This window comes from Salmo salar, chromosome ssa02 (assembly GCF_905237065.1).
Source record: "Salmo salar chromosome ssa02, Ssal_v3.1, whole genome shotgun sequence".
Classification (NCBI taxonomy): Eukaryota; Metazoa; Chordata; class Actinopteri; order Salmoniformes; family Salmonidae; genus Salmo; species Salmo salar.
This window is the reverse complement of record NC_059443.1, coordinates 52,348,683-52,373,894: the sequence shown is the minus strand read 5'-3', so window position 1 is coordinate 52,373,894 and position 25,212 is coordinate 52,348,683. Positions and strand designations below refer to the sequence as shown.

The window sequence follows — 25,212 nt, the reverse complement described above, 5'->3', positions numbered from 1 at the left end:
ATAAGGTGGGGCTTTACCTAGCAAAGACTTATTGGTGACCTGGAGAGAGTGGGTTTGGCGACGAATATGAAGCGAGGGCCAGCCAACGAGAGCATACAGGTCGCAGTGGTGGGTAGTATATGGGGCTTTGGTGACAAAACGGATGGCACTGTGATAGACTGCATCCAATTTGCTGAGTAGAGTGTTCGAGGCTATTTTATAAATGACAACGCCAAAGTCTAGGATCGGTAGGATAGTCACTTTTACGAGGGTATGCTTGGCAGCGTGAGTGAAGGAGGCTTTGTTGCGAAATAGGAAGCCAATTGTAGATGTAATTTTGGATTGGAGATGCTTAATGTGAGTCTGGAAGGAGAGTTTACAGTCTAACCAAACACCTAGGTGTTTGTAATTGTCCACATATTCTAAGTCAGAACCGTCCAGAATAGTGATGCTGGACGGGCGGGCAGGTGCGGGCAGCGATAGGTTGAAGAGCATGCATTTAGTTTTACTTGCATTTAAAAGCAGTTGGAGTCCACGGAAGGAGAGTTGTATGGCAATAGAAGCTCGTTTGGAGGTTAGTTAAGTGTCCAAAGAGGGGCCAGACGTATACAGAATGGTGTCATCTGCGTAGAGGTGGATCAGAGAATCACCAGCAGCAAGAGCGACAAGAGTGGGCCTGAGAATTGAACCCTGTGGCACCCCCATAGAGACTGCCACAGGTCTGGACAACAGCCCCCCGATTTGACACACTGAACTCTGTCTGAGAAGTAGTTGGTGAACTAGGCGAGGCAGTCATTTGAGAAACCAAGGCTGAGTCTGCCGATAAGAATGGGGTGATTGACAGAGTCGAAAGCCTTGGCCAGGTCGTTGAAGACACCTGCACAATACTGTCTTTTATCATTGGCGGTTATGATATCGTTTAGGACCTTGTGCGTGGCTGAGGTGCACCCATGACCAGCTCAGAAACCAGATTGCATAGCGGAGAAGGTACGGTGGGATTCGAAATGGTCGGTGATCTGTTTATTAACTTGGCTTTCGAAGACCTTAGAAAGGCAGGGTAGGATAGATATATAGGTCTGTAACAGTTTGGGTCTAGAGTGTATCCCCCTTTGAAGAGGGGGATGACCGCAGCAGCTTTCCAATCTTTGGGGATCTCAGACGATACGAAAGAGGTTGAACAGGCTAGTAATAGGGGTTGCAACAATTGTGGCAGATAATTTCAGAAAGCGAGGGTCCAGATTGTCTAGCCCAGCTGATTTGTAGGGGTCCAGATTTTGCAACTCTTTCAGAACATCAGCTATCTGGATTTGGGTGAAGGAGAAAAGGGGGAGGCTTGTGCAAGTTGCTCTGGGGGGTGCAGGGCTGTTGACCGGGGTAGGGGTAGCCAGGTGGAAAGCATGGCCAGCCGTAGAGATATTGAAATTCTCAATTATTGTGGATTCATCGGTGGTGACAGTGTTTTTCCTAGCCTCAGTGCAGTGGCCAGCTGGCAGGAGGTGCTCTTATTCTCCATGGACTTTATAGTGTCCTAGAACATTTTGGAGTTTGTGCTACAGGATGCAAATTTCTGTTATGAAAGCAAAGGCTAGCTTATTCAAACTGCCTGTGTATTGGTTCCTAACTTCCCTGAAAAGTTGCATATCGCGGGGGCTATTCGATGCTAATGCAGTATGTTTTTGTGCTGGTCACTGGCAGTCAGGTCTGGAGTGAACCAAGGGCTATATCTGTTCCTGGTTCAACATTTTTTCAATGGGGCATGCTTATTTAAGATGGTGAGGAAAGCACTTTTTTAAAGAATAACCAGGCATCCTCTACGGATGGAATGAGGTCAATATCCTTCCAGGATACCCGGACCAGGTCGATTAGAAAGGCCTGCTCGCTGAAGTGTTTTAGGGAGCGTTTGACAGTGATGAGGGGTGGTCGTTTGACCGCAGACCCATTACGGACGCAGGCAATAAGGCAGTGATCGCTGAGACCCTGGTTGAAGACACCAGAGGTGTATTTAGAGGGCAGGTTGGTCAGAATGATATCTATGAGGGTGCCCGTGTTTACAAATTTGGGGTTGTACCTGGTAGGTTCATTGATAATTTGTGTGAGATTGAGGGCATCTAGCTTAGATTGTAGGACGGCCGGGGTGTTAAGCATGTCCCAGTTTAGGTCACCTAACAGTATGAGCTCTGAAGATAGATGGGAGGCAATCAATTCACATATGGTGAACAGGGGACTGCTGGGGGCAGAAGGTGGTTATAACAAGTGGCAACGGTGAGAGACTTGTTTCTGGAAAGGTGGATTTTTAGAAGTAGAAGCTCATTGTTTGGGCACAGACCTGGATAGTATGACAGAGCTCTACAGGCTGTCTCTGAAGTAGATTGAAACTCCACCCCCTTTGGCAGTTCTATCTTGTCGGAAGATGTTATAGTTAGGGATGGAAATTTCAGGATTTTTGGTGGCCTTCCTAAACCATGATTCCGACACGGCTAAGACATCCGGGTTGGCAGCGTGTGCTAAAGCAGTGAAGAAAACAAACATAGGGAGGAGGTTTCTAATGTTAACATGCATGAAACCAAGGCTTTTACAGTTACAGAAGTCAACAAATGAGAGCGCCTGGGGAATGGGAGTGGAGCTAGGTGCTGCAGGGCTTGGATTAACCTCTACATCACCAGAGGAGGAGTAGGATAAGGGTATGGCTAAAGGCTATTTGAACTGGTCTAGTGCGTTCAGAACAGAGAGTAAAAGGAACAGGTTTCTGGGCGCGGAAGAATAGATTCAAGGCATAATGTACAGACAAGGGTATGGTAGGATGTGAATACAGTGGAGGAAACCTAGGCATTGAGTGACGATAAGAGAGGTTTTGTCTCTAGAGACATCATTTAGACCAGGTGAGGTCACCGCATGTGTGGGAGGTGAAACAATTCTTGCATAACTCATGTTCAAATGGGTGTAGTCTTTTAATACTTAGAATTATGAATTACAGTGCATTCGGAAAGTATTCAGACCCCTTGACTTCTTTTCTACATTTTGTTACAGCCGTATTCTAAAATGTATTAAATCATTTCCCCCTCAATCTACACAAAATACCCCATAATGACAAAGTAAAGCTAGGTTTTTAGACATTTTAGCAAATGTATTTAAAATACAAAACTGAAATATCACATTTTACATAAGTATTCAGACCCATTATTCAGTACTTTCTTAAAGCACCTTTGGCAGCGATTAGTCTTGAGTCTTATTGGGTATGACGCTTCAAGCTTGGCACACCAATATTTGGGGAGTTTCTCCCATTTCTTCTCTGTAGATCCTCTCAAGCTCTGTCAAGTTGAAAGGGGAGCGTTGATGCACAGCTATTTTCAGGTCTATCAAGAGAAGTTCGATCTGGTTCAAGTCCAGGATCTGGCTGGGCCACTCAAGGACATTCCGAGACTTGTCCCGAAGCCACTCCTGCGTTGTCTTGGCTGTGTGCTTAGGGTCTTGTCCTGCTGGAAGGTGAACCTTCACCCCAGTCTGAGGTCCTGAGTGATCTGAAGCAGGTTTTCCGTTTACAAACCTGTTTTTGCTTTGTTGTTATGGGGTGTAGATTGATGAGGGGGAAAAACTATTTAATCCATTTTAGAATAAAGCTGTAATTTAACAAAGTGGAAAAACTCAAGAGGTCTGAATACTTTCTGAATGCACTGTAGTATTAGTACAAGAAAAGATAATTGGACGCAGCACATCAAGTTGAAGAAATGCCACATTTTTGCAATTCAGTGCACAATATTGAGTGGCAGACAAGTAGTTAGCTTGTCTGTAATCTTTTCTTATTGTTTTCATATTCTAACATAAACAAGGGATTATTCATTTATACAACAAATAACAATCTTGAAATTGACCAAGATAATAAAAAAACTACCAGGGTGGTCATGACCTTGCTGTAGAGCCCTAAGTTCACATGGTCAAGAAATTCAAGGCCACATCTCGATGTCCTCAATAGTAGTTTCACCAATGGCTGCAGCTCTCCTTTTTGACCAATATCTCAATATGAAGATAATCGTTATCGTTCACAAGCACTCCAAAATCATCGACTAAAGCAGGCCAGCACCCTGGAGTCAACTCTTCGCTGTTGACGTCGAGACTGGTATTTTGCCTGTACTATTTAATGAAGCTGCCAGTTGAGGACTTGAGGCGTCTGTTTCTCAAACTAGACACTTTAATGTACTTGCCCTCTTGCTCAGTTGTGCACCGGGGCCTCCCACTCCTCTTTCTATTCTGGTTAGAGACAGTTTGAGCTGTTCTGTGAAGGGAGTAGTACACAGCGTTGTACGATATCTTCAGTTTCTTGGCAATTCCTCGCATGGAATAGCCTTCATTTCTCAGAACAAGAATAGACTGACGAGTTTCAGAAGAAAGTTCTTTGTTTCTGGCCATTTTGAGCCTGTATTTGAACCCACAAATGCTGGCGCTCCAGCTACTCAACCAGTCTAAAGAAGGTCAGTTTTATTGCTTCTTTAAATCAGAACAACAGTTTTCAGCTCTGCTAACAAGGGTTTTCTAATGATCAACTAGCCTTTTAAAATGATAAACTTGGATTAGCTAACAAGGTGCCATTGGAACACAGGAGAGATGGTTGCTGATAATGGGCCTCTGTACGCATATGTAGATATTACATAAAAAATCTGCTGTTTCCAGCTACAATAGTCATTTACAACATTAACGTCTACACTGTATTTCTGATCAATTTGATGTTATTTTAATGGACCAAAAAAATTGCTTTTTTTCAGTAACAAGAACATTTCTAAGTGACCACAAACATTTGAACGGTAGTGTATGTGAGAGTGGATTCTCGGCCCTCAATTGCATGAAAACTAAATACCGGCACAGACTGCGTGGAAAATTATTTAAGACTGAGACTCTCCAATACAACCCAACATTGCAGAGTTATGTGCATCCTTTCAAGCACACCTTTCTCATTAACCTGTGGTGAGTTATTCACAATTTTTGATGAACAAATAAGGTTTAATATGTAAGATGGTTAAATAAAGAGAAATTATTGATTATTATTTGTGCCCTGGTCCTATAAAAGCTCTTTGTCACAATCCGACTCGTGGGAAGTGACAAACTCACACTCATTCTTATGTTTAAATGTATAGTGTGTGGCAGGCTTACAATGATTTCAAAAAAAAATTGAGAGTGCGCTGACCCCGGTGCTAGAGGAGGTACGCAGCTGGAGGTTGAATGTTTGAAGGGGTACGGACAGGACTATAAAAAGTTTGGGAACCACTGGACTTAAGCAACACACACTTTCCAACGGGCTATGGGAGGTTGTTGGCCTTCTATTTTCCAAATGTATTTGTTCTGCTTTGTACATTCATATTGGTTCCAGGTTGGGACCTCCTTTGCAGATTTTTATGTCACTCTTAGATCTGCTGTTAGTTGCCTATTGCAGTAGTATGTACCGGAGTCTGGGGTTTCCCCACCAACTATAACCAATGCCTTTTGTCTGTTGTTGAACCATGTTTGCCTGGATCAGTAATGTGTTTGACATAGACTTCATCTTGAACAGTAGGAATGTCTACCTTTTTTCCATCTATTTCTCTGCTCCATGTTACCTTACTCCCCACAGGGTGATTACAAGCTCAGGGTAGCTGCATTCCTCTCAGGCACTGTCCTCTTGCTTGATTAATCTCTGTCATAAGGAACATAAATTAAGAATTACTTCTGTATCTCGAGTCTAGATCTGAGGATACAACAATAGATTGTGGACAATTGTGTAGTTTACTCCAAATACTGAACTAATGATAACACCACAGCTTAATACTTTCACGCGCCAAAATGTCAAAGAAGGACATGGCTTCTGAACATAATTCAGGACAAAAAAACTACATTACCTCTTGGATTACTTTGAAATTCACAAAGGATGTTGGAGAAAAAAAAAAATATATTGATTTCTCAATGACATTCAATTCAGCATTGAAAAAAAGTTACAAGTTTGTTTGTTCCACCTGAGCGAGTCTGGCCACAAGTCAGAGACGACCATGACACACCATATGTGTTTCATGGATCCTTTTTGCCTTCTAATGCCTCAACAATCAAAAAAAAAATATTGGCACCCATTTTCAGTACTCCAGCACCCTACCATTGCGAGGATAACGACACAGACTTTTTCTGAAATGTTTTATGAGATTGGAGAACACATTGGGAGGGATCTTAGACCATTCATGCATAAAGTATCTTTCCAGATCCTTGGTATCATTCGTCTGTGCTTATAGACTGCCCTCTTCAATTCAAACCAGTGGTTCCTAAACTTTTTATAGTCCCGTACCCCTTCAAACATTCAACCTCCAGCTGCGTACCCCCTCTAGCACCAGGGTCAGCGCACTCTCAAATGTTTTTTGCCATCATTGTAAGCTACACTATACAATACATAAGAATGAGTGTTTTTGTCACAACCTCTTATAGGACCAGGGCACAAATGATAATATAATAATCAATAATTTTGCTCTATTTAGCCATCTTACATATAAAACCTTAAATATTAATTCAAAAATTGTGAATAACTCACCACAGGTTGAGAAGGGTGTGCTTGAAAGGATGAACATACCTCTGCAATGTTGTTGCATTGGAGAGAGTCTTAAATCATTTTCCACACAGTCTGTGCCTATATTTAGTTTATGCTATTGAGGGCCGAGAATCCACTCTCATAGGTACGTGGTTGCAAAGGGCATCAGTGTCTTAGCGTGATTTGCCAAGGCAAGAAACTGAGCGCAGCCCTATCCCGAAATCTCTGTGGCTTCAATTCAATTTTCACAGGACCGCTTGTTGCAATTTCGATGAAGCTCTCTTGTTCAGATAACGGTAAGTGGACTGGAGGCAGGGCATGAAAGGGATAATGAATCCAGTTGTTTGTGTCATCCGTTTCGGGAAAGTACCTGCGTAGTTGCGCACCCAGCTCACACCGGTGCACTATCACATTTGACATTGTCCGTCAGCTTGAGTTCATTTGCACACAAAAAAATCATACAATGATGGAAATACCTGTGTGTTGTCCTTGTTAATGCAGACAGAGAAGAGCTCCAACTTGTTAATCAAAGCCTCAATTTTGTCCTGCACATTGAATATAGTTGCGGAAAATCCCTGTAATCCTAGATTGATCATTCAGGCGAGGAAATAACATCACCCAGATAGGCCAGTCATGTGAGAAACTCGTTATTGTGCCTGCGGTCAGACAAGTGAAAATTATGGTCAGTAAAAACTTTAAGCTCATCTCTCAATTCAATCTCACAATACTTTGCCCCTTGATAACCAGCCCATTTCTGTATGTTGTAAAAGTGTTACATGGTCGCTGCCCATATCATTGCATAATGCAGAAAATACACAAGTTCAAGAAAATAACCATTTTCACTCTACTGTCCAAAACATCTTTCAAGCTGTCAGGCATTCCTTTGGCAGCAAGAGCCTCTCGGTGGATGCTGCAGTGTACCCAAGTGGCGTCGGGAGCAACTGCTTGCAAGCGCATTACCACTCCACTATTTACATTTACATTTAAGTCATTTAGCAGACGCTCTTATCCAGAGCGACTTACAAAATGGTGCATTCACCTTATGATATCCAGTGGAACAACCACTTTACAATAGTGCATCTAAATCTTTTAAGGGGGGGTTAGAAGGATTACTTTATCCTATCCTAGGTATTCCTTAAAGAGGTGGGGTTTCAGGTGTCTCCGGAAGGTGGTGATTGACTCCGCTGTCCTGGCGTCGTGAGGGAGCTTGTTCCACCATTGGGGTGCCAGAGCAGCGAACAGTTTTGACTGGGCTGAGCGGGAACTGTGCTTCCTCAGAGGTAGGGGGGCCAGCAGGCCAGTGGTGGATGAACGCAGTGCCCTTGTTTGGGTGTAGGGCCTGATCAGAGCCTGAAGGTATGGAGGTGCCGTTCCCTTCACAGCTCCGTAGGCAATCACCATGGTCTTGTAGCGGATGCGAGCTTCAACTGGAAGCCAGTGGAGAGAGCGGAGGAGCGGGGTGACGTGAGAGAACTTGGGAAGGTTGAACACCAGACGGGCTGCGGCGTTCTGGATGAGTTGTAGGGGTTTAATGGCACAGGCAGGGAGCCCAGCCAACAGCGAGTTGCAGTAATCCAGACGGGGAGATGACAAGTGCCTGGATTAGGACCTGCGCCGCTTCCTGTGTGAGGCAGGGTCGTACTCTGCGAATGTTGTAGAGCATGAACCTACAGGATCGGGTCACCGCCTTGATGTTAGTGGAGAACGACAGGGTGTTGTCCAGGATCACGCCAAGGTTCTTAGCACTCTGGGAGGAGGACACAAGGGAGTTGTCAACCGTGATGGCGAGATCATGGAACGGGCAGTCCTTCCCCGGGAGGAAGAGCAGCTCCGTCTTGCCGAGGTTCAGCTTGAGCTGGTGATCCGTCATCCACACTGATATGTCTGACAGACATGCAGAGATGCGATTCGCCGCCTGGTTATCAGAAGGGGGAAAGGAGAAGATTAATTGTGTGTCGTCTGCATAGCAATGATAGGAGAGACCATGTGAGGATATGACAGAGCCTAGTGACTTGGTGTATAGCGAGAATAGGAGAGGGCCTAGAACAGAGCCCTGGGGGACACCAGTGGTGAGAGCGCATGGTGCGGAGACAGATTCTCGCCACGCCACCTGGTAGGAGCGACCTGTCAGGTAGGACGCAATCCAAGCGTGGGCCGTGCCGGAGATGCCCAACTCGGAGAGGGTGGAGAGGAGGATCTGATGGTTCACAGTATCAAAGGCAGCAGATAGGTCTAGAAGGATGAGAGCAGAGGAGAGAGAGTTAGCTTTAGCAGTGCGGAGAGCCTCCGTGACACAGAGAAGAGCAGTCTCAGTTGAATGCCCAGTCTTGAAACCTGACTGATTAGGATCAAGAAGGTCATTCTGAGAGAGATAGCAGGAGAGCTGGCCAAGGACGGCACGTTCAAGAGTTTTGGAGAGAAAAGAAAGAAGGGATACTGGTCTGTAGTTGTTGACATCGGAGGGATCGAGTGTAGGTTTTTTTCAGAAGGGGTGCAACTCTCGCTCTCTTGAAGACGGAAGGGACGTAGCCAGCGGTCAAGGATGAGTTGATGAGCGAGGTGAGGAAGGGGAGAAGGTCTCCGGAAATGGTCTGGAGAAGAGAGGAGGGGATAGGGTCAAGTGGGCAGGTTGTTGGGCGGCCGGCCGTCACAAGACGCGAGATTTCATCTGGAGAGAGAGGGGAGAAAGAGGTCAAAGCACAGGGTAGGGCAGTGTGAGCAGGACCAGCGGTGTCGTTTGACTTAGCAAACGAGGATCGGATATCGTCAACCTTCTTTTCAAAATGGTTGACGAAGTCATCCGCAGAGAGGGAGGAGGGGGGGGAGGGGGAGGAGGATTCAGGAGGGAGGAGAAGGTAGCAAAGAGCTTCCTAGGGTTAGAGGCAGATGCTTGGAATTTAGAGTGGTAGAAAGTGGCTTTAGCAGCAGAGACAGAAGAGGAGAATGTAGAGAGGAGTGAGTGAAAGGATGTCAGGTCCGCAGGTAGGCGAGTTTTCCTCCATTTCCGCTCGGCTGCCCGGAGCCCTGTTCTGTGAGCTCGTAGTGAGTCGTCGAGCCACGGAGCAGGAGGGGAGGACCGAGCCGGCCTGGAGGATAGGGGACAGAGAAAATCAAAGGATGCAGAAAGGGAGGAGAGGAGGGTTGAGGAGGCAGAATCAGGTGATAGGTTGGAGAAGGTTTGAGCAGAGGGAAGAGATGATAGGATGGAAGAGGAGAGAGTAGCGGGAGAGAGAGAGCGAGGGTTGGGACGGCGCAATACCATCCGAGTAGGGGCAGAGTGAGAAGTGTTGGATGAGAGCAAGAGGGAAAAGGATACAAGGTAGTGGTCGGAGATTTGGAGGGGAGTTGCAATGAGATTAGTGGAAGAACAGCATCTAGTAAAGATGAGGTCAAGCGTATTGCCTGCCTTGTGAGTAGGGGGGGAAGGTGAGAGGGTGAGGTCAAAAGAGGAGAGGAGTGGAAAGAAGGAGGCAGAGAGGAATGAGTCAAAGGTAGACGTGGGGAGGTTAAAGTCACCCAGAACTGTGAGAGGTGAGCCATCCTCAGGAAAGGAACTTATCAAGGCGTCAAGCTCATTGATGAACTCTCCAAGGGAACCTGGAGGGCGATAAATGATAAGGATGTTAAGCTTGAAAGGGCTGGTAACTGTGACAGCATGGAATTCAAATGAGGAGATAGACAGATGGGTCAGGGGAGAAAGAGAGAATGTCCACTTGGGAGAGATGAGGATTCCAGTGCCACCACCCCGCTGGCCAGATGCTCTCGGGGTATGCGAGAACACGTGGGCAGACGAAGAGAGAGCAGTAGGAGTAGCAGTGTTATCTGTGGTAATCCATGTTTCCGTCAGCGCCAGGAAGTCTAGGGACTGGAGGGTAGCATAGGCTGAGATGAACTCAGCCTTGTTGGCTGCAGACCGGCAGTTCCAGAGGCTGCCGGAGACCTGGAACTCCACGTGGGTCGTGCGCGCTGGGACCACCAGGTTAGAGTGGCAGCGGCCACGCGGTGTGGAGCGTTTGTATGGCCTGTGCAGAGAGGAGAGAACAGGGATAGACAGACACATAGTTGACAAGCTACAGAAGTGTTGTTTCTTGTATTATTGTCTCCTGTGTCTTTAGAGAACTGTTTCACTTTGATATCCTTTTTCTTCTGTCCTGATTTTCTCTTTCTTTTCTTCTGTTAACTAGATATTCTTTGTTATTCTTCGTTAGCTAGCTAGCTTCTTCCAAAAGAGTCCCTAGCAACTGCTTAGCAACTGGTAAACAATTCAGCTTGCTAAGATAACTACAATTTTATGAAAAATAGTTATTTTTCAAAAGCCTATCTTCTTTGTTCCACTATGTCTCCCTGTCATGGCTTTTGCACCATCAGTACAGATACCAACACATCTTGGCCACCAAAGTCCATTTGATGTCACAAAGCTGTCCAGTTACAGTACTTTAAAAGGCATCTGTATAGTTTTTGGCCTATTGTCCCAGCCATATCCGTGGCAGTAGGTGTTAAGTTCATGTTTTAAGTATCCCCTATATTTCTGTTATTACGGGGCTATCACTCAGTCAAGAGTGCACCTGCGCAGGACGTCTCTTCGTTGATGGACCTAGCCTGGAGTGCAATAGCTACCTTGTAATGTGTTCATACGGTATAGTAAACTTTGTTAAACTGGAACCTTGTCGTTGTCATTTCGAGTTAACAGTAGCTAGAATGAAGTCCTCCACAATAGTATGGGGCTTGCCTGTCCTAGCCACTCGGTAGCTCACCATATAAGACGCTTCTAGCCCCTTCTTATTAATGTTATCTTTTGCTTTTATATATGTCTTACTACTCAAAAGTTCTCTTTATTATCGCTCAAACTCCTGTGGCTTATTTTTCAAATTGTCATGTTTTGTTTCTAAATGTCTGCGGAAGAGTGAAGGTTTCCCACAAGAGAGTAACGATTAATCTGATTGGATGTTAATTATTTGGCTCCTGAGTGGTGCAGCAGTCTAAGGCACTGCATCTCAGTGCAAGAGGCGTCACTACAGTCCCTGGTTCAAATCCAGGCTGCATCACATCCGGCCGTGATTGGGAGTCCCATAGGGCGGCGCACAATTGGCCCAGCGTCGTCCGGGGTAGGCCGTCGTAGGCTGTCATTGTAAATAAGAATTTGTTCTTAACTGACTTGCCTAGTTAAATATTTGACTAGGCTACCTGTATTTTACAGTGTTCTTATTTTGCTGAACACTAGATGGTTTAATTTTATTTGTGGCAGTGAAAGAGGCTACTCAGGCGAGGGGAAAAAAACACCGAAATGTATACCCCCGTTGGAAAATATAAATGTACCGTTTGAAAATGGGAAGAATTTAAAAAATAAAAATGTATATATTTATTTTTATTTGGAGTATCCCCGACAGCATTGCGCGTACCCCAGTTTGGGAATACTTGATTCAAACCATTTGGGTTCAGTCTCTGGATTTCAATGTGTGCTTGGGGTTATTGTCTTACTTGGCCGCAAGTGGATCTTCAAGCATCAGCCTCCTAGCAGAGGCAACCAGGTTTTGGGTAAAATGTCCTTTTACTTTGTAAAGTTCATGATGCCGTAGACCTTAAACAAGGACCTCAGGACCAGTGGAAGCAAAATAGCCCCATAACGTCAAAGATGCACCACCATATTTTCCCGTAGGTATGACGTACTTTTCTGCATATACTTCTGTTTTTCAACGCCAAACAGCTCTATTTTCATACCATCTGACCATAGCACCGGTTGCAATCAAATCAAATGTCACATACGCCGAATACAACAGACCTTACCATGCAATGCTTACCAACAATGCAGTTCAAGAAATAGTAAAGATTTAAAGTAAAAAATTAAATAAAAAGTAGCACATAATAACGAGGCTATATACCGGGGGTACAGGTTAGTTGAGGTAATTTGTGCATGTAGGTAGGGGTAAATGACTATGCATAGATAATAAACAGCGAGTAGCAGCAGTGTAAAAACAAAAGGGGGGGGGGGTCGTCAATGTAAATAGTCTGGGTGGCCATTTGATTAATTGTTCAGCAGTCTCATGGCTTGGGGATAGAAGCTGTTAAGGAGCCTTTTGGACCTAGACTTGGCGCTCCAGTACCGCTTGCCCTGCGGTAGCAGAGAGACCAGTCTATGACTTGTAACTGGAGTTTTTGGTGCCTTCATCTGACACTGCCTAGTATATAGGTCCTGGATGGCAGGAAGCTTGGTCCCAGTGATGTACTGGGCTGTACGCACTACCCTCTGTAGCGCCTTACGGTCGGATGCCCAGCAGTTGCCATACCAGGCTGTGATGCAACCGGTCAGGATGCGCTCGCTGGTCCAAATACCAATGCCGTTGATCAAACTCCAGGCGGTGCTATGGTCAGACATGAAAATAGAGCTCTTTGACCATGCACACCAGCGGTGGGTTTGGCATTTGAGTCCAATATGTTAATATTTTGAATTCCACCTCTGACAAACAGCATTACCTTCAGATGTAAACAGTATACATACAGTCCATTATCAGACAAAGTGGAGATTATATATCATTGCATTTATTTTAAGAACACAAAGCATGGTAAGACAGGAACACAAGACACTAAATAATAAATGTAATGTAGAAATGTATGCAATTGCTATTAATTGGTGAGAAACTAATTATGTCATACAGCATGTATATCAGTCACTTAAAACACAGTGTTGTAGCCTTTCTCAATCACTGTCTGGCTTACACTGAATCTGTTGATTAGTATCAGTAAAAAAGTGACATCTGACTGATGTCATTGAGTGGACATCTCTTACGAACCAGTCACCTATCTACTTTAGTAGTTCGCCAATACTTTCATTGGGGAACTTACCCCATACTTTAAATTTTCTTTATGCAATGGTTGCAGGTGTTTTTTTTCTACGACTTGTCTTTAGTTGATGGCTGGCCGATCTTCGAGAGGTCCCCAAAAGACACATTCGCAGAGCCTCTTTTAGCTGGTTTTGCCTGCCAAGAACAAAACAGAATTCAACATCTCTACCATTGTCATTTACATTATATTTCTGCAAATGTAATTTGCAAACATATGAGCGTAGATCACACCTGTGAGTCATGAGGCTTCCAACCAATCATGTAGAGGATCTCAAATGTTGCAGGAACAGACCGATTCTCACTCCCATACATCTCTGAGGGAAATCAATCAAATACAGTATCAGCATCTGAAGCAGGGGTCAGGCTGGTTAACAGGTACTGGAGAGCTGCTGGTTGTGCATGATTTTGTTCCAAGCCTGCGCTAAACACACCCGATTCATCTGCTCATTGAGATTTGTTGAATCAGGTGTGTTTTGTGCTGGGCTGGAGCAAACAATACACCCAGTAGCTTTCCAGGACCAGAGTTGGTGATCACTTCTCTAAAGCAGAAGTTTGATAAGAGTTACTTCTGCTTAGGGATGGATAAAACATTTCAGAATGGGTACCTAGAGGAAAATGGGGGAGGGTCATGCTTTTTCAATTTCAGTCAAGGGGAGGGTTTAGTGTAATTTTTTTTTACTAGTCCAGGGGAGGGTAATTGATGAAATGTCAATATTTGTCAGTGTTTTAGAATCAGTGGCTTATTAGGCTATATAGCGATGTGTGCCCGATGCCACCCCTCAGCTCTGATTCTCTGCTGGGTGCGCAATATCAAGTGCGCCTACAGGCTATTTAGTACGGTCTCAATCAAATAATCCATAGCCTATAGGCTACGAAGAGCATGCTCGGAGAAGCACAGAAACAGATAGCTGCTGGGATGGTGTATATAAAAGGAGGACCGGAGGTCAACTTTAATAGCTTGATAATTGACTTTAAAAATGAATGTTTCTTGCCCATAATGTAGGCCTATTTATCAGAGTTATCGACCTCACAATAAGCCAGGTACGAGTAACTTACATCGTGGTGCTGAAATTTGAAGCAGCAGCCGGGGCACTATTAAATCGGAAATGGACAGCTCATGGTGATGAAAGCAGGCAAATTCGAGTAGGCATAATTCATTTCAACGTCTTCATTTTATTTACACTTCACTAACAGGGCTTTGTGTTGGAGCCTATTTAAGAAATAAGAGGGAGGCCTACCTGTTTGACGGACAAAATTAGGCTATTGGCTGCTATATCTATAGATTTGTTGGTCAATTCCTCCACCCATCCGTGCTCTCTTTAAATAGCCTACCTCCGTGTCAGTGAAGGGCTGTTAAGTTAAACAACGACTCGAATTGAGGTATGAGAAGGTATGACACAGGCATACTTTTTATTACAGAAAATGGAAAAAAGCATAGGCTTTTTACCTTGTTTAAGATTTAAGAAAATAAAACAGACCCGACTATATAAAGTGATCTATAAACAGGGCTTTGGCATTACACACATATATATACATATACACACATATATATATATATATATATACACACACACACAGTTGAAGTTTACATACACTTAGGTTGGAGTCATTAAAACTCGTTTTTCAACCACTCATTAAAACTCATTTTTCCAACAATTATTTACAGATTATTTCACTATCAATTCCAGTGGGTCAGAAGATTATACACTAAGTTGACTGTGCATTTAAACAGCTTGGAAAATTCCAGAGAATTATGTCATGGCTTTAGAAGCTTCTGATAGGCTAATTGACATCATTTGAGTCAATTGGAGGTGTACCTGTGGATGCATTTCAAGGCCTACCTTCAAACTCAGTGCCTCTTTGCTTGACATCATGGGAAAATCAAAAGAAATCAGCCAAGACCTCAGAAAAAAGTTAGTAGACCTCCACAAGTCTGGTTCATCCTTGGAAGCAATTTCCAAACTCCTGAAGGTACCACAACAGCAAAGGACCTTGTGAAGATGCTGGAGAAAACGGGTACAAAAGTATCTATATCCACAGTAAAACGAGTCCTATATCGACATAACCTGAAAGGCAGCTCAGCAAGAAAGAAGCCACTGCTCCAAAACTGCCATAAAAAAGCCAGACTACAGTTTGCAACTGCATATGGGGACAAATATTGTACTTTTTGGAGAAATGTCCTCTGGTCTGATGAAACAAAAATAGAACTGTTTGGCCACAATGACCATTGTTATGATTGGAGGAAAAAGGGGGATGCATGCAAGCCGAAGAACATCATCCCAACCGTGAAGCACGGGGGTGGCAGCATCATGTTGTGGGGGTGCTTTCCTGCAGGACGGACTGGTGCACTTCACAAAATAGATGGCATCATGAGGAGGAATATTATGTGGCTATATTGAGGCAACATCTCAAGACATCAGTCAGGAAGTTACAGCTTGGTCGCAAATGGGTCTTCCAAATGGACAATGACCCCAAGCATACTTCCAAAGTTGTGGCAAAATGACTTAAGGACAACAAAGTGAAGGTATTGGAGTAGTCATCACAAAGCCCTGACCTCAATCATATAGAAAATTTGTGGGCAGAACTGAAAAAGCGTGTGCGAGCAAGGAGGCCTAACCTGACTCAGTTACACCAGCTCTGTCAGGAGGAATGGGCCAACATTCACCCAACTTATTGTGGGAAGCTTGTGGAAGGCTACCCGAAACGTTTGACCCAAGTTAAACAATTTAAAGGCAATGCTACTAAATACTAATTGAGTGCATGTAAACTTCTGACCTACTGGGAATGTGATGAAAGAAATAAAAGCTGAAATAAATCCTTCTCTCCTATTATTCTGACATTTCACATTCTTAAAATAAAGTGGTGATCCTAACTGACCTAAGACAGTGAATTTTTACAAGGATTAAATGTCAGGAATTGTGAAACTGAGTTTAAATGTATTTGCCTAAGGTGTATCTTAAGCTATCCATACTTCTGTTAATACATAAATACAGTGATTGACACTACCTTTCCTCTATTATAGCACTGTAGCTCACTATGCAATGTGGAAATCACTAGATTTCTTTAGGCCGCTCATATTTACGAATTGAATAGTATTGAAAACTGGAAATAACAGCAACAATTCGCTCATACCAAAAAACTAAAAGAATTGATAACAAGCAGTCAAAACTTGTACAAAGTGACATCAAATTGCCTTCTCTTGCCCCACACTGTTAGTCTCATTCATTCAAAACTAGATGTTGGAACATTGCTGCGAGGATTTGCTTCCATTCAGCCACAAGCGCATTACCGAGATCGGGCACTGATGTTGGGTGATCCTGGCTTGCAGTTGGTGTTCCAATTTATCCCAAAGGTGGTTGAGGTCAGGGCTTTGTGCAGACCAGTCAAGTTCTTCCATGCTGATTTCGACAAATCATTTCTGTATGGACCTCGCATTGTCATGCTGAAACAAGAAAGGACCTTCCCCAAACTGTTGCCACAAATTTGGAAAGACAGAATTGTCTAGAATGTCACTGTATGCTGTAGTGTTGAGATTTCCCTTCACTGGAACTAAGGGGCCTAGCCCGAATCATGAAAAACAGCCCCAGACCAGTATTCTTCCTCCACCAAACTTTACAGTTGGCACTATGCATTCAGGCAGGTAGTGTTTTCCTGGATCAGCCAAACCCAGATTCGTCTGTCGGACTGCCAGATGGTGAAGCATGATTCATCACTACAGAGAACGCATTTCAACTGTTCCAGAATCCAATTCGCTTATGCACTCTGCGGTCCCAGTGAGAGCTTGTGTGGCCTACCACTTCATGGCTGAGCCGTTGTTGCTTCTAGACGTTTCCACTTCACAATAACAGCACTTACAGTTGTCGGGGACAGCTCTAGCAAGGCAGAAATGTGACGAACTGACTTGTTGGAAAGGTGGCATCCTATGACGTTGAAAGTCAGAGCTCTTAAGTACGGGCCATTCTACTGCCAATGTTTGTCTATGGAGATTGCATGGCTGTGTACTCGATTGTATACACCTGTCAGCAACGTGTGTGGCTGAAATAGCCTAATGCACTAATTTTAAGGGTTGTCCACATACTTTGTCATGTAGTGTGTGATATATTTAAAATCAGTGCATTCGGGAAGTATTCAGAAACCTTCCCTTTTCCATATATTGTTTCATTACAGCCTTGTTCTAAAATGTATTAAATAAAATAAAATAAAAATCCTCCAATCTACACACAATACCCCATAATGACAAAGTGAAAACAGGTTTTTATACATTATACAAAGTGAAATTCCTTATTTACATAACTATTCAGACCCTTTGCTATGAGACTCAAAATTGAGCTCCTGTTTCCATTGATTATCCTTTAAATGTTTGTACAACTTGGAGTCCACCTGTGGTAAATTCAATTGATTGGGTATGATTTGGAAAGGCACACCTGTCTATATAAGGTCCCACAGTTGACAGTGTATGTCAGAGCAAAAACCAAGCCATGAGGTTGAAGGAATTGTCCGTAGAGCTCCAAGACAGGATTGTGTCGAGGCACAGATCTGGGGAAGGGTAGCAAAACATTTCTGCAGCATTGAAGGTCCAAGAACACATTGGCCTCCATCATTCTTAAATGGAAGAAGTTTGGAACCACCAAGAACCCGATGGTCACTCTGACAGAGCTCCAGAGTTCCTCTGTGGAGATGGGAGAACCTTCCAGAAGGACAACCATCTCTGCAGCACTCTACCATAAAGGCCTGATTGGTGGAGTGGCATAGAAGGAAGCCACTCCTCAGTAAAAGGCACATGACAGTCCACTTGGAGTTTGCCTAAAGGCACCTAAAGACTCTCAAACCATGAGAAACAAGATTCTCTGGTCTGATAAAACCAAGATTGAACTCTTTGGCCTGAATGTCAAGCGTCGCGTCTAGAGGAAACCTGGCACCATGCCTATGGTGAAGCATGGTAGTGACAGCATCATGCTGTGGGGATGTTTTTCAGTGGCAGGGACTGGGAGTCTAGTCAGGGTCTCGATTGTGCATCTGTAAATGTTTGAGTGTTTTCAGCGACAAGCCAAATTTCTTCAGCCTCCTACTGTCCCGTCGATGTGGTGGGGGGGTGCTCCCTCTGCTGTTTCCTGAAGTCCACGATCATCTCCTTTGTTTTGTTGACGTTGAGTGTGAAGTTATTTTCCTGACACCACACTCCGAGGGCCCTCACCTTCTCCCTGTAGGCCGTCTCGTCGTTGGTAATCAAGCCTACCACTGTAGTGTCATCTGCAAACTTGATTGAGTTGGAGGCGTGCATGGCCACGCAGTCGTAGGTGAACAGGGAGTACAGGAGAGGGCTGAGAACGCATCCTTGTGGGGCTCCAGTGTTGAGGATCAGCGGGGTGGAGATGTTTCCTACCTTCACCTGGGGGCAGCCCATCAAAGTCCAGGACCAATGATGGCCCTCTTGAAGCATGTGGTAACAGCAGACTGGGATAGGGATTGATTGAATATGTCCATAAACACACCAGCCGGTCTGCTCATGCTCTGAGGATGTGGCTAGGGATGCCGTCTGGGCTTGCAGCCTTGCGAGGGTTAACACGTTTAACTCATGTTGGCCACGGTGAAGGAGAGCCCGCAGGTTCTGGTAGCGGGCCGTGTCAGTGGCACTGTATTGTCCTCAGTTTGTGTGATGGCAATTTGCATATACTCCAGAATGTTATGAAGAGTGATCAGATGAATTGCAAAGTCCCTCTTCGCCATGCAAATTAACTGAATCCCTAAAAAACATTTCCACTGCATTTCAGCCCTGCCACAAAAGGACCAGCTGACATCATGTCAGTGATTCTCTTGTTAACACAGGTGTGAATGTTGACGAGGACAAGGCTGGAGATCACTCTGTCATGCTGATTGAGTTCGAATAACAGACTGGAAACTTCAAAAGGAGGGTGGTGCTTGGAATCATTGTTCTTCCTCTGTCAAACATGATTACCTGCAAGGAAACACGTGCCATCATCATTGCTTTGCACTAAAAGAGCTTCACAGGCAAGGATATTGCTGCCAGTAAGATTGCACCTAAATCAATCATTTATCGGATCATCAAGAACTTCAAGGAGAGCGGTTCAATTGCTGTGAAGAAGGCTTCTGGGCGCCCAAGAAATCCAGCAAGAGCCAGGACCGTCTCCTAAAGTTGATTCAGCTGCGGGATCGGAACACCACCAGTACAGAGCTTGCTCAGGAATGGCAGCAGGCAGGTGTGAGTGCATCTGCACACACAGTGAGGCGAAGACTTTGAGGATGGCCTGGTGTCAAGAAGGGCAGCAAAGAAGCCACTTCTCTCCAGGAAAAACATAATGGACCGACTGATATTCTGCTGAAGGTACAGGGATTGGACTACTGAGGACTGGGGTAAAGTCATTTTCTCTGAATCCTCTTTCCGATTGTTAGGGGCATCTGGAAAAAAGCTTGTCCGGAGAAGACAAGGTAAGCGCTACCATCAGTCCTGTGTCATGCCAACAGTAAGGCATCCTGAGACCATTCATGTGTGGGGTTGCTTCTCAACCAAGGGAGTGGGCTCACTCACAATTTTGCCTAAGAACACAGCCATGAATAAAGAACACCAACACATCCTCCGAGAGCAACTTCTCCCAACCATCCAGGAACAGTTTGGTGACGAACAATGCCTTTTCCAGCATGATGGAGCACCTTACCATAAGGCAAAAGTGATAACTAAGTGGCTCGGGGAACAAAACATAGATATTTTTGGTCCATGGCCAGGAAGCTCCCCTGACCTTAATCCCATTGAGAACTTGCGGTCAATCCTCAAGAGGCGGGTGGACAAACAAAACCCCACAAATTCTGACAAACTCCAAGCATTGATTTTGCAAGAATGGGCTGCCAACAGTCAGGATGTGGCCCAGAAGTTAATTGACAGCGTGCCAGGGCGGATTGCAGAGGTCTTGAAAAAGAAGGGTCAACACTGCAAATATTGACTCTTTGCATCAACTTCATGTAATTGTCAATAAAAGCCTTTGACACATATGAAATGCTTGTAATTATACTTCAGTATTCCATAGTAACATCTGACAAAAATATCTAAAGACACTGAAGCAGCAAACTTTGTGGAAATTAATACTTGTGTCATTCTTAACTTTTGGCCAAGACTGTACATCAATGTTGTTGTCTGAGGCTATCCGGAACATATCCCAGTCCACGTGATTGAAGCAATCTTGAAGCGTGGAATCCGATTGGTCGGATCAGCGTCGAACAGACCTAAGCACGGGCGTTTCCTGTTTTAGTTTCTGTCTATAGGCTGGGAGCAACAAAATGGAGCCGTGGTCAGATTTGCCGAAAGGAGGGCGAGGGAGGGCTTTGTATGCATCGCGGAAGTTAGAGTAGCAATGATCCAGAATGCTGCCAGCCCGGAACAGTATGTATGGGTGATAATAGTATAAGATGGTTTCATTTCAAGTATTTATCTACTATGTAGCTCACCTTGGTAGATTGCAGCTGCAGCTAAAATGGTGTCTCTGTGCAACATGGACTTCCTGTTCCAAGCGCAGTTGCTCTCCCCCATACCTGGAGTGAGACAACAGTGAAAACTCAGCATTCAGCCACTAAACATTATTTAACTGCCTGTCCTATGAGAAGATGAATAGAAACAATTCAACTATAACAACTCAGTATGAACAAAAAGCACAGTTCTACAAAAGTATAACTGCGGTATACAGTAGGCCTACCTTGCAGGTCACTCATGACCTCAAGTATCCCAGGATAGTGCACTTGAATTTCATCAATGTCCTACAGAAAACAAAATGTAATAAATCGTTTGCCTCAAACACATATTGCGGCATCAATATAGTTTCTAGCTAATCGCTAGATTCACATCCACAGAATTAAATAGAACACTCATATTAGCCTATATTGTATATCTAGGGCTAGGGACACCCAAGGCCTCACCACTGTCAGCATACTGAAGCCTGCCTGGCCCAGCAAGTTGCCCAGGTCTGTGACGGCCGTGTAGGGGGACACGTGGGGGGAGAACCCCCCTTCCCGCTCGAGCTCAGCCAGCTGCAGGGAGCAGCGCAGCTCATACAGGGTCTCCCCGCCCACCATGGCCCCAATGAACACCCCATCCGGCTTCAGGACCTGGTTGATCTTTGGGAAGGGAAAGGGATTATAATGACAGCACAGTGATACAGACTGAAGAACCAGGATTGTTGTAATCCTGAATCCTATGCATAATTATGATGTTATAAGAAGGTAACGCATTTGGAAAAACAGCCAGCAAAAGGCAATAGACAAAGCACTGATGTAAAAAAAGAAAAATATGAGGCTGTCAGTTACCTGTCTCAAGGCTCCAGGGAGATCATTGATCCAGTGTAGGCTAAACAGGACAAACATACAGTACTAGATCATTTTGTATTGCAAGCAAGCCATACAAAACCCTGGGGAATATGACTTGGAGGGCTCAAATCGAATATTATGTCAGAAACATCTACAGGGCCAAATCACCTCAAGCTGCTGACCACCAGATCAAATGTGTTTTCTTTAAAGGGTAGAAACTCTTCATCGGCCATGACACAGCGGGTAGGGATCTCACTTTCTCTTGTGTTTCTCTGAGGAGCGAGAAGAGCGTTAGATCATCCAGAAAAAAAACAGAAGTCCCTCCATAACATGCCTCTGATTTTACAGAATATTCCATCAATCTATAGTTAGTGGTCTCTGCTCATAAACACAATCATTCCACTTAGGCTATGGGTGTTCTAACAGAATTACATATTAGAATTCCTATTAGTAATATAATTGGATATAACTTACCAAAGACTTTTCTGAGATGTCAGTTAAGAAGAGCTGTTCAACTACTTCCTGAAAATGGAAGCACAATTCAATATTCAGAAAGCCATACATCTTGTGAGTTAATGTTTTCCCTACCTTAAAAGGGCAATCTACATCCATTTTGGACATAAATGTATGATATGTACCCATTGATTCTCGATGAATATAGCTAATAAATGCCTCATAAGCTTTGTTCTGTTGTACCCCATCAGAACCCAAAACATTTAAAAGCTTATTTTACTATGTTTGTCAACAAAGTATATGTAAACAAACATGATATAGCCTTAAAACAAGGTTAAAACTATAATTTTGATGTCATGGATATATTGCATAGCTCTGTCTATGAATTTGAGAGTGGTTACATTTCTACAGCCGCCAACCTTATACTGAAACGGGTGGGGAATGCTGTTGTTTAAAATGCTCCCCGCCTGTTTATAAACAACCATTGAAGGCTACCTTGTGCAAATGCTCAGCAATGTGACTTTTCCCACAGCCAATGTCCAATGCCAAAGGAAATGTCCTGTGAAAATAAGTCCAAAATGTCAGCAAAATACACACCCTCACATGCACAAATATAAACTTTAATTTCAACAACAGTGCCATGAATGTGACAATTTTTATAGACTGTCTACGCATCACAACTTCTGTTGCCTTACCTTGCAATGTCATAGACCCTGTCTGCAACTCTGCTTCCAACCTACAAATGAATATGAACAGTACCAGAACACATACATTTCCTTGGATAAAAGAGCGCTAGGACAAGACTAAATATATCATACAAATACAGCTACAGTATACCTCATCTCTCAGATAGTCATATTTGTCACTGTCTTGTAGTGATGCAGCCCATTTCTTCTGTCTCCTCTTCATAGTCCTGTCAAATACATTCATTGTACCTCCAGCCCTGCCTGACAACTGCCTCTGAATTTCAGTCCATTGAGAACACCGAATTTTAGAAGACAACTCTTTCACCGGTGGAAACGTTGAATGAGCTGTCATGACATTTCTTTGCAAATGAGCTGCATCATGTTGTTGAGGGACCAGCAATCTAACGCTGCCTATTTTCAAGACTCTCCGGCAGACACAACTACCATTGAGAAAACGACTACCTATTGCATTGTTCATTTTTACAAATAGTTTACCGACTAACGCGCTAATAAGTAGCAAACCATTGCATAACAAATAAATGTTTGGTGTGTTCTTCCAGTCATCCACATTGAATGACCTCGACACAGTGGACAAACATAAAACATGGAACTGTTTTTCCTCGTTTGATAGAAAATGTGGAACTGGATTTCAGTCTTCACTAGTTTTACCGCCTCTTCTTGTTGTAAAGGCTAATGCATATAGTGCGGATTTCATTTTAAAGCTCAAATGATACATTTATATTGGTAAATGTATGTATTGAATTTGAATACATGGTGTATAGAATATGGACTGAATTGTGGTTTTGTACTGCCTGGCTTGCCGTATGCAAAAAGGGGTGGGACAAGAAAAAGGTCACGAAAGTGGTGCATGTTGGGAGAACACGTGGATAGCGGTACAATTTCATCGGAAAAGTTGTTTTTGTTAGTCTCTATTCACCACAATACTTTCCCACGCTTTATCTCTGCCAATTATTTCTCAGTTTACACTTTGAATTGTGTTCTTTATGCTAACTGCAGCTCTTGGAATGGCCCTCCTCAAGTGTTGTTTACATGTTTGACTCATGTAGTCTTCCCTGTGGCTCATGTAGTCTTCCCTGTGGCTCAGTTGGTAGAGCATGGTGTTTGCAACGCCAGGGTTGTGGGTTCGATTTCCACGGGGAATCCAAAAATAAAAATAAATAATGCATTGTATGAAATGTATGCATTCACTACCGTAAGTCACTCTGGATAAGAGTGTCTGCTAAATGACTAAAATGTTTTTTTTTTTTTTAAATAGTTAAAATATGTATCTAACGTGTTAGCTTGCTTGCTAACCAATGCAATTAAACACTCACTTGTTAGAGTAGTATGCGCCCAGGGCAATATTGCACTGTGGTGCAGTGTACCTACTACGACTAATAGAGAGTAGGAATTAGCTTTTGTCCCGAGTGGCGCAGCGGTCTAAGGCACTGCATCTCAGTGCAGGTGGCGTAACTACAGTCCCTGTAGTGCACATAAAGAATGATAGAGGCCAAAAGGTCATTTTTAGCATGGGAAGCGCCGTTGAGGGCTTCCACCATTTTAATGTAGTCAACTGGGTGGGACTTCCAACTTCATTGGCTGATCCCTCCTGATGATCTGGTTCGAGGCATGTCCAACTAGATCATCAGAAGGGATCAGCCAATCGTGAAGAATAAAATGGACACTGTTAAAGTTGAGATGGCCTCAACGGGGTGGCAGGTAGCTTAGTGGTTAGAGCATTGGGCCAGTAGCTGTAAAGGTTGCTGGATCAAATCCCCGAGCTGACAAGATAAAAATCTTTCGTGCTCCTGAACAAGGCAGTTAACCCACTGTTCCCAGGTAGGCTTTCATTGTAAATAAAAATGTGTTCTTAACTGACTAGCCTAGTTAAAAAAAACATGTTACAATGGTGTTGTCACAGATGCTATAATATAGGGTGTTCACTTGCTGCTGTACAATGTTGAGAAAAATGAGGCAATTCAAGAGGGTGCTATGAAATTGTCAAAATGTGGTTCTTTGCCCTATGTCATTATAAATTACATCAAATTAATCATTATGGCAACTGCTCGGCCTCCGACTGCAAGGCACTACAGAGGGTAGTGCGTATGGCCCAGTACATCACTGGGGCCAAGCTTCCTGCCATCCAGGACCTCTGTACCAGGTGGTGTCAGAGGAAGGCCTTAAAAATTGCCAGACTCCAGCCATCGTAGTCATAGACATTTCACTCTGCTACCGTACGGGAAGCGGTACTGGAGCGCCAAGTCTAGGTACAAAAGGCTTCTTAACAGCTTCTGCCCCCCAAGCCATAAGACTCCTGAACAGCTAACCAAATGGCTACCCGGACTATTTGCATTGTCCCCCTTACCCCCATTTATTATGTATGCATAGTCACTTTACCTCTACCTACATG

The 25,212-nt window shown here is 44.0% G+C and overlaps 1 protein-coding gene across 1 annotated transcript; it reads right to left on the bottom strand.

Moving 5' to 3' along the window:
• Positions 1-13,029: 13,029 nt before the first annotated feature.
• Positions 13,030-23,510, bottom strand: ndufaf5 (NADH:ubiquinone oxidoreductase complex assembly factor 5). The gene is made up of 11 exons (XM_014172942.2): positions 22,954-23,510; positions 22,812-22,852; positions 22,612-22,675; positions 22,138-22,185; positions 21,832-21,935; positions 21,664-21,703; positions 21,277-21,474; positions 21,057-21,117; positions 20,812-20,895; positions 13,585-13,667; positions 13,030-13,488 (listed from the first exon to the last, which is right to left on the bottom strand). The coding sequence occupies exons 1-11, from the start codon at positions 23,278-23,280 to the stop codon at positions 13,402-13,404; spliced, it is 1,137 nt and encodes a 378-aa protein (XP_014028417.1). The 5' UTR covers positions 23,281-23,510; the 3' UTR covers positions 13,030-13,401.
• Positions 23,511-25,212: the final 1,702 nt, after the last annotated feature.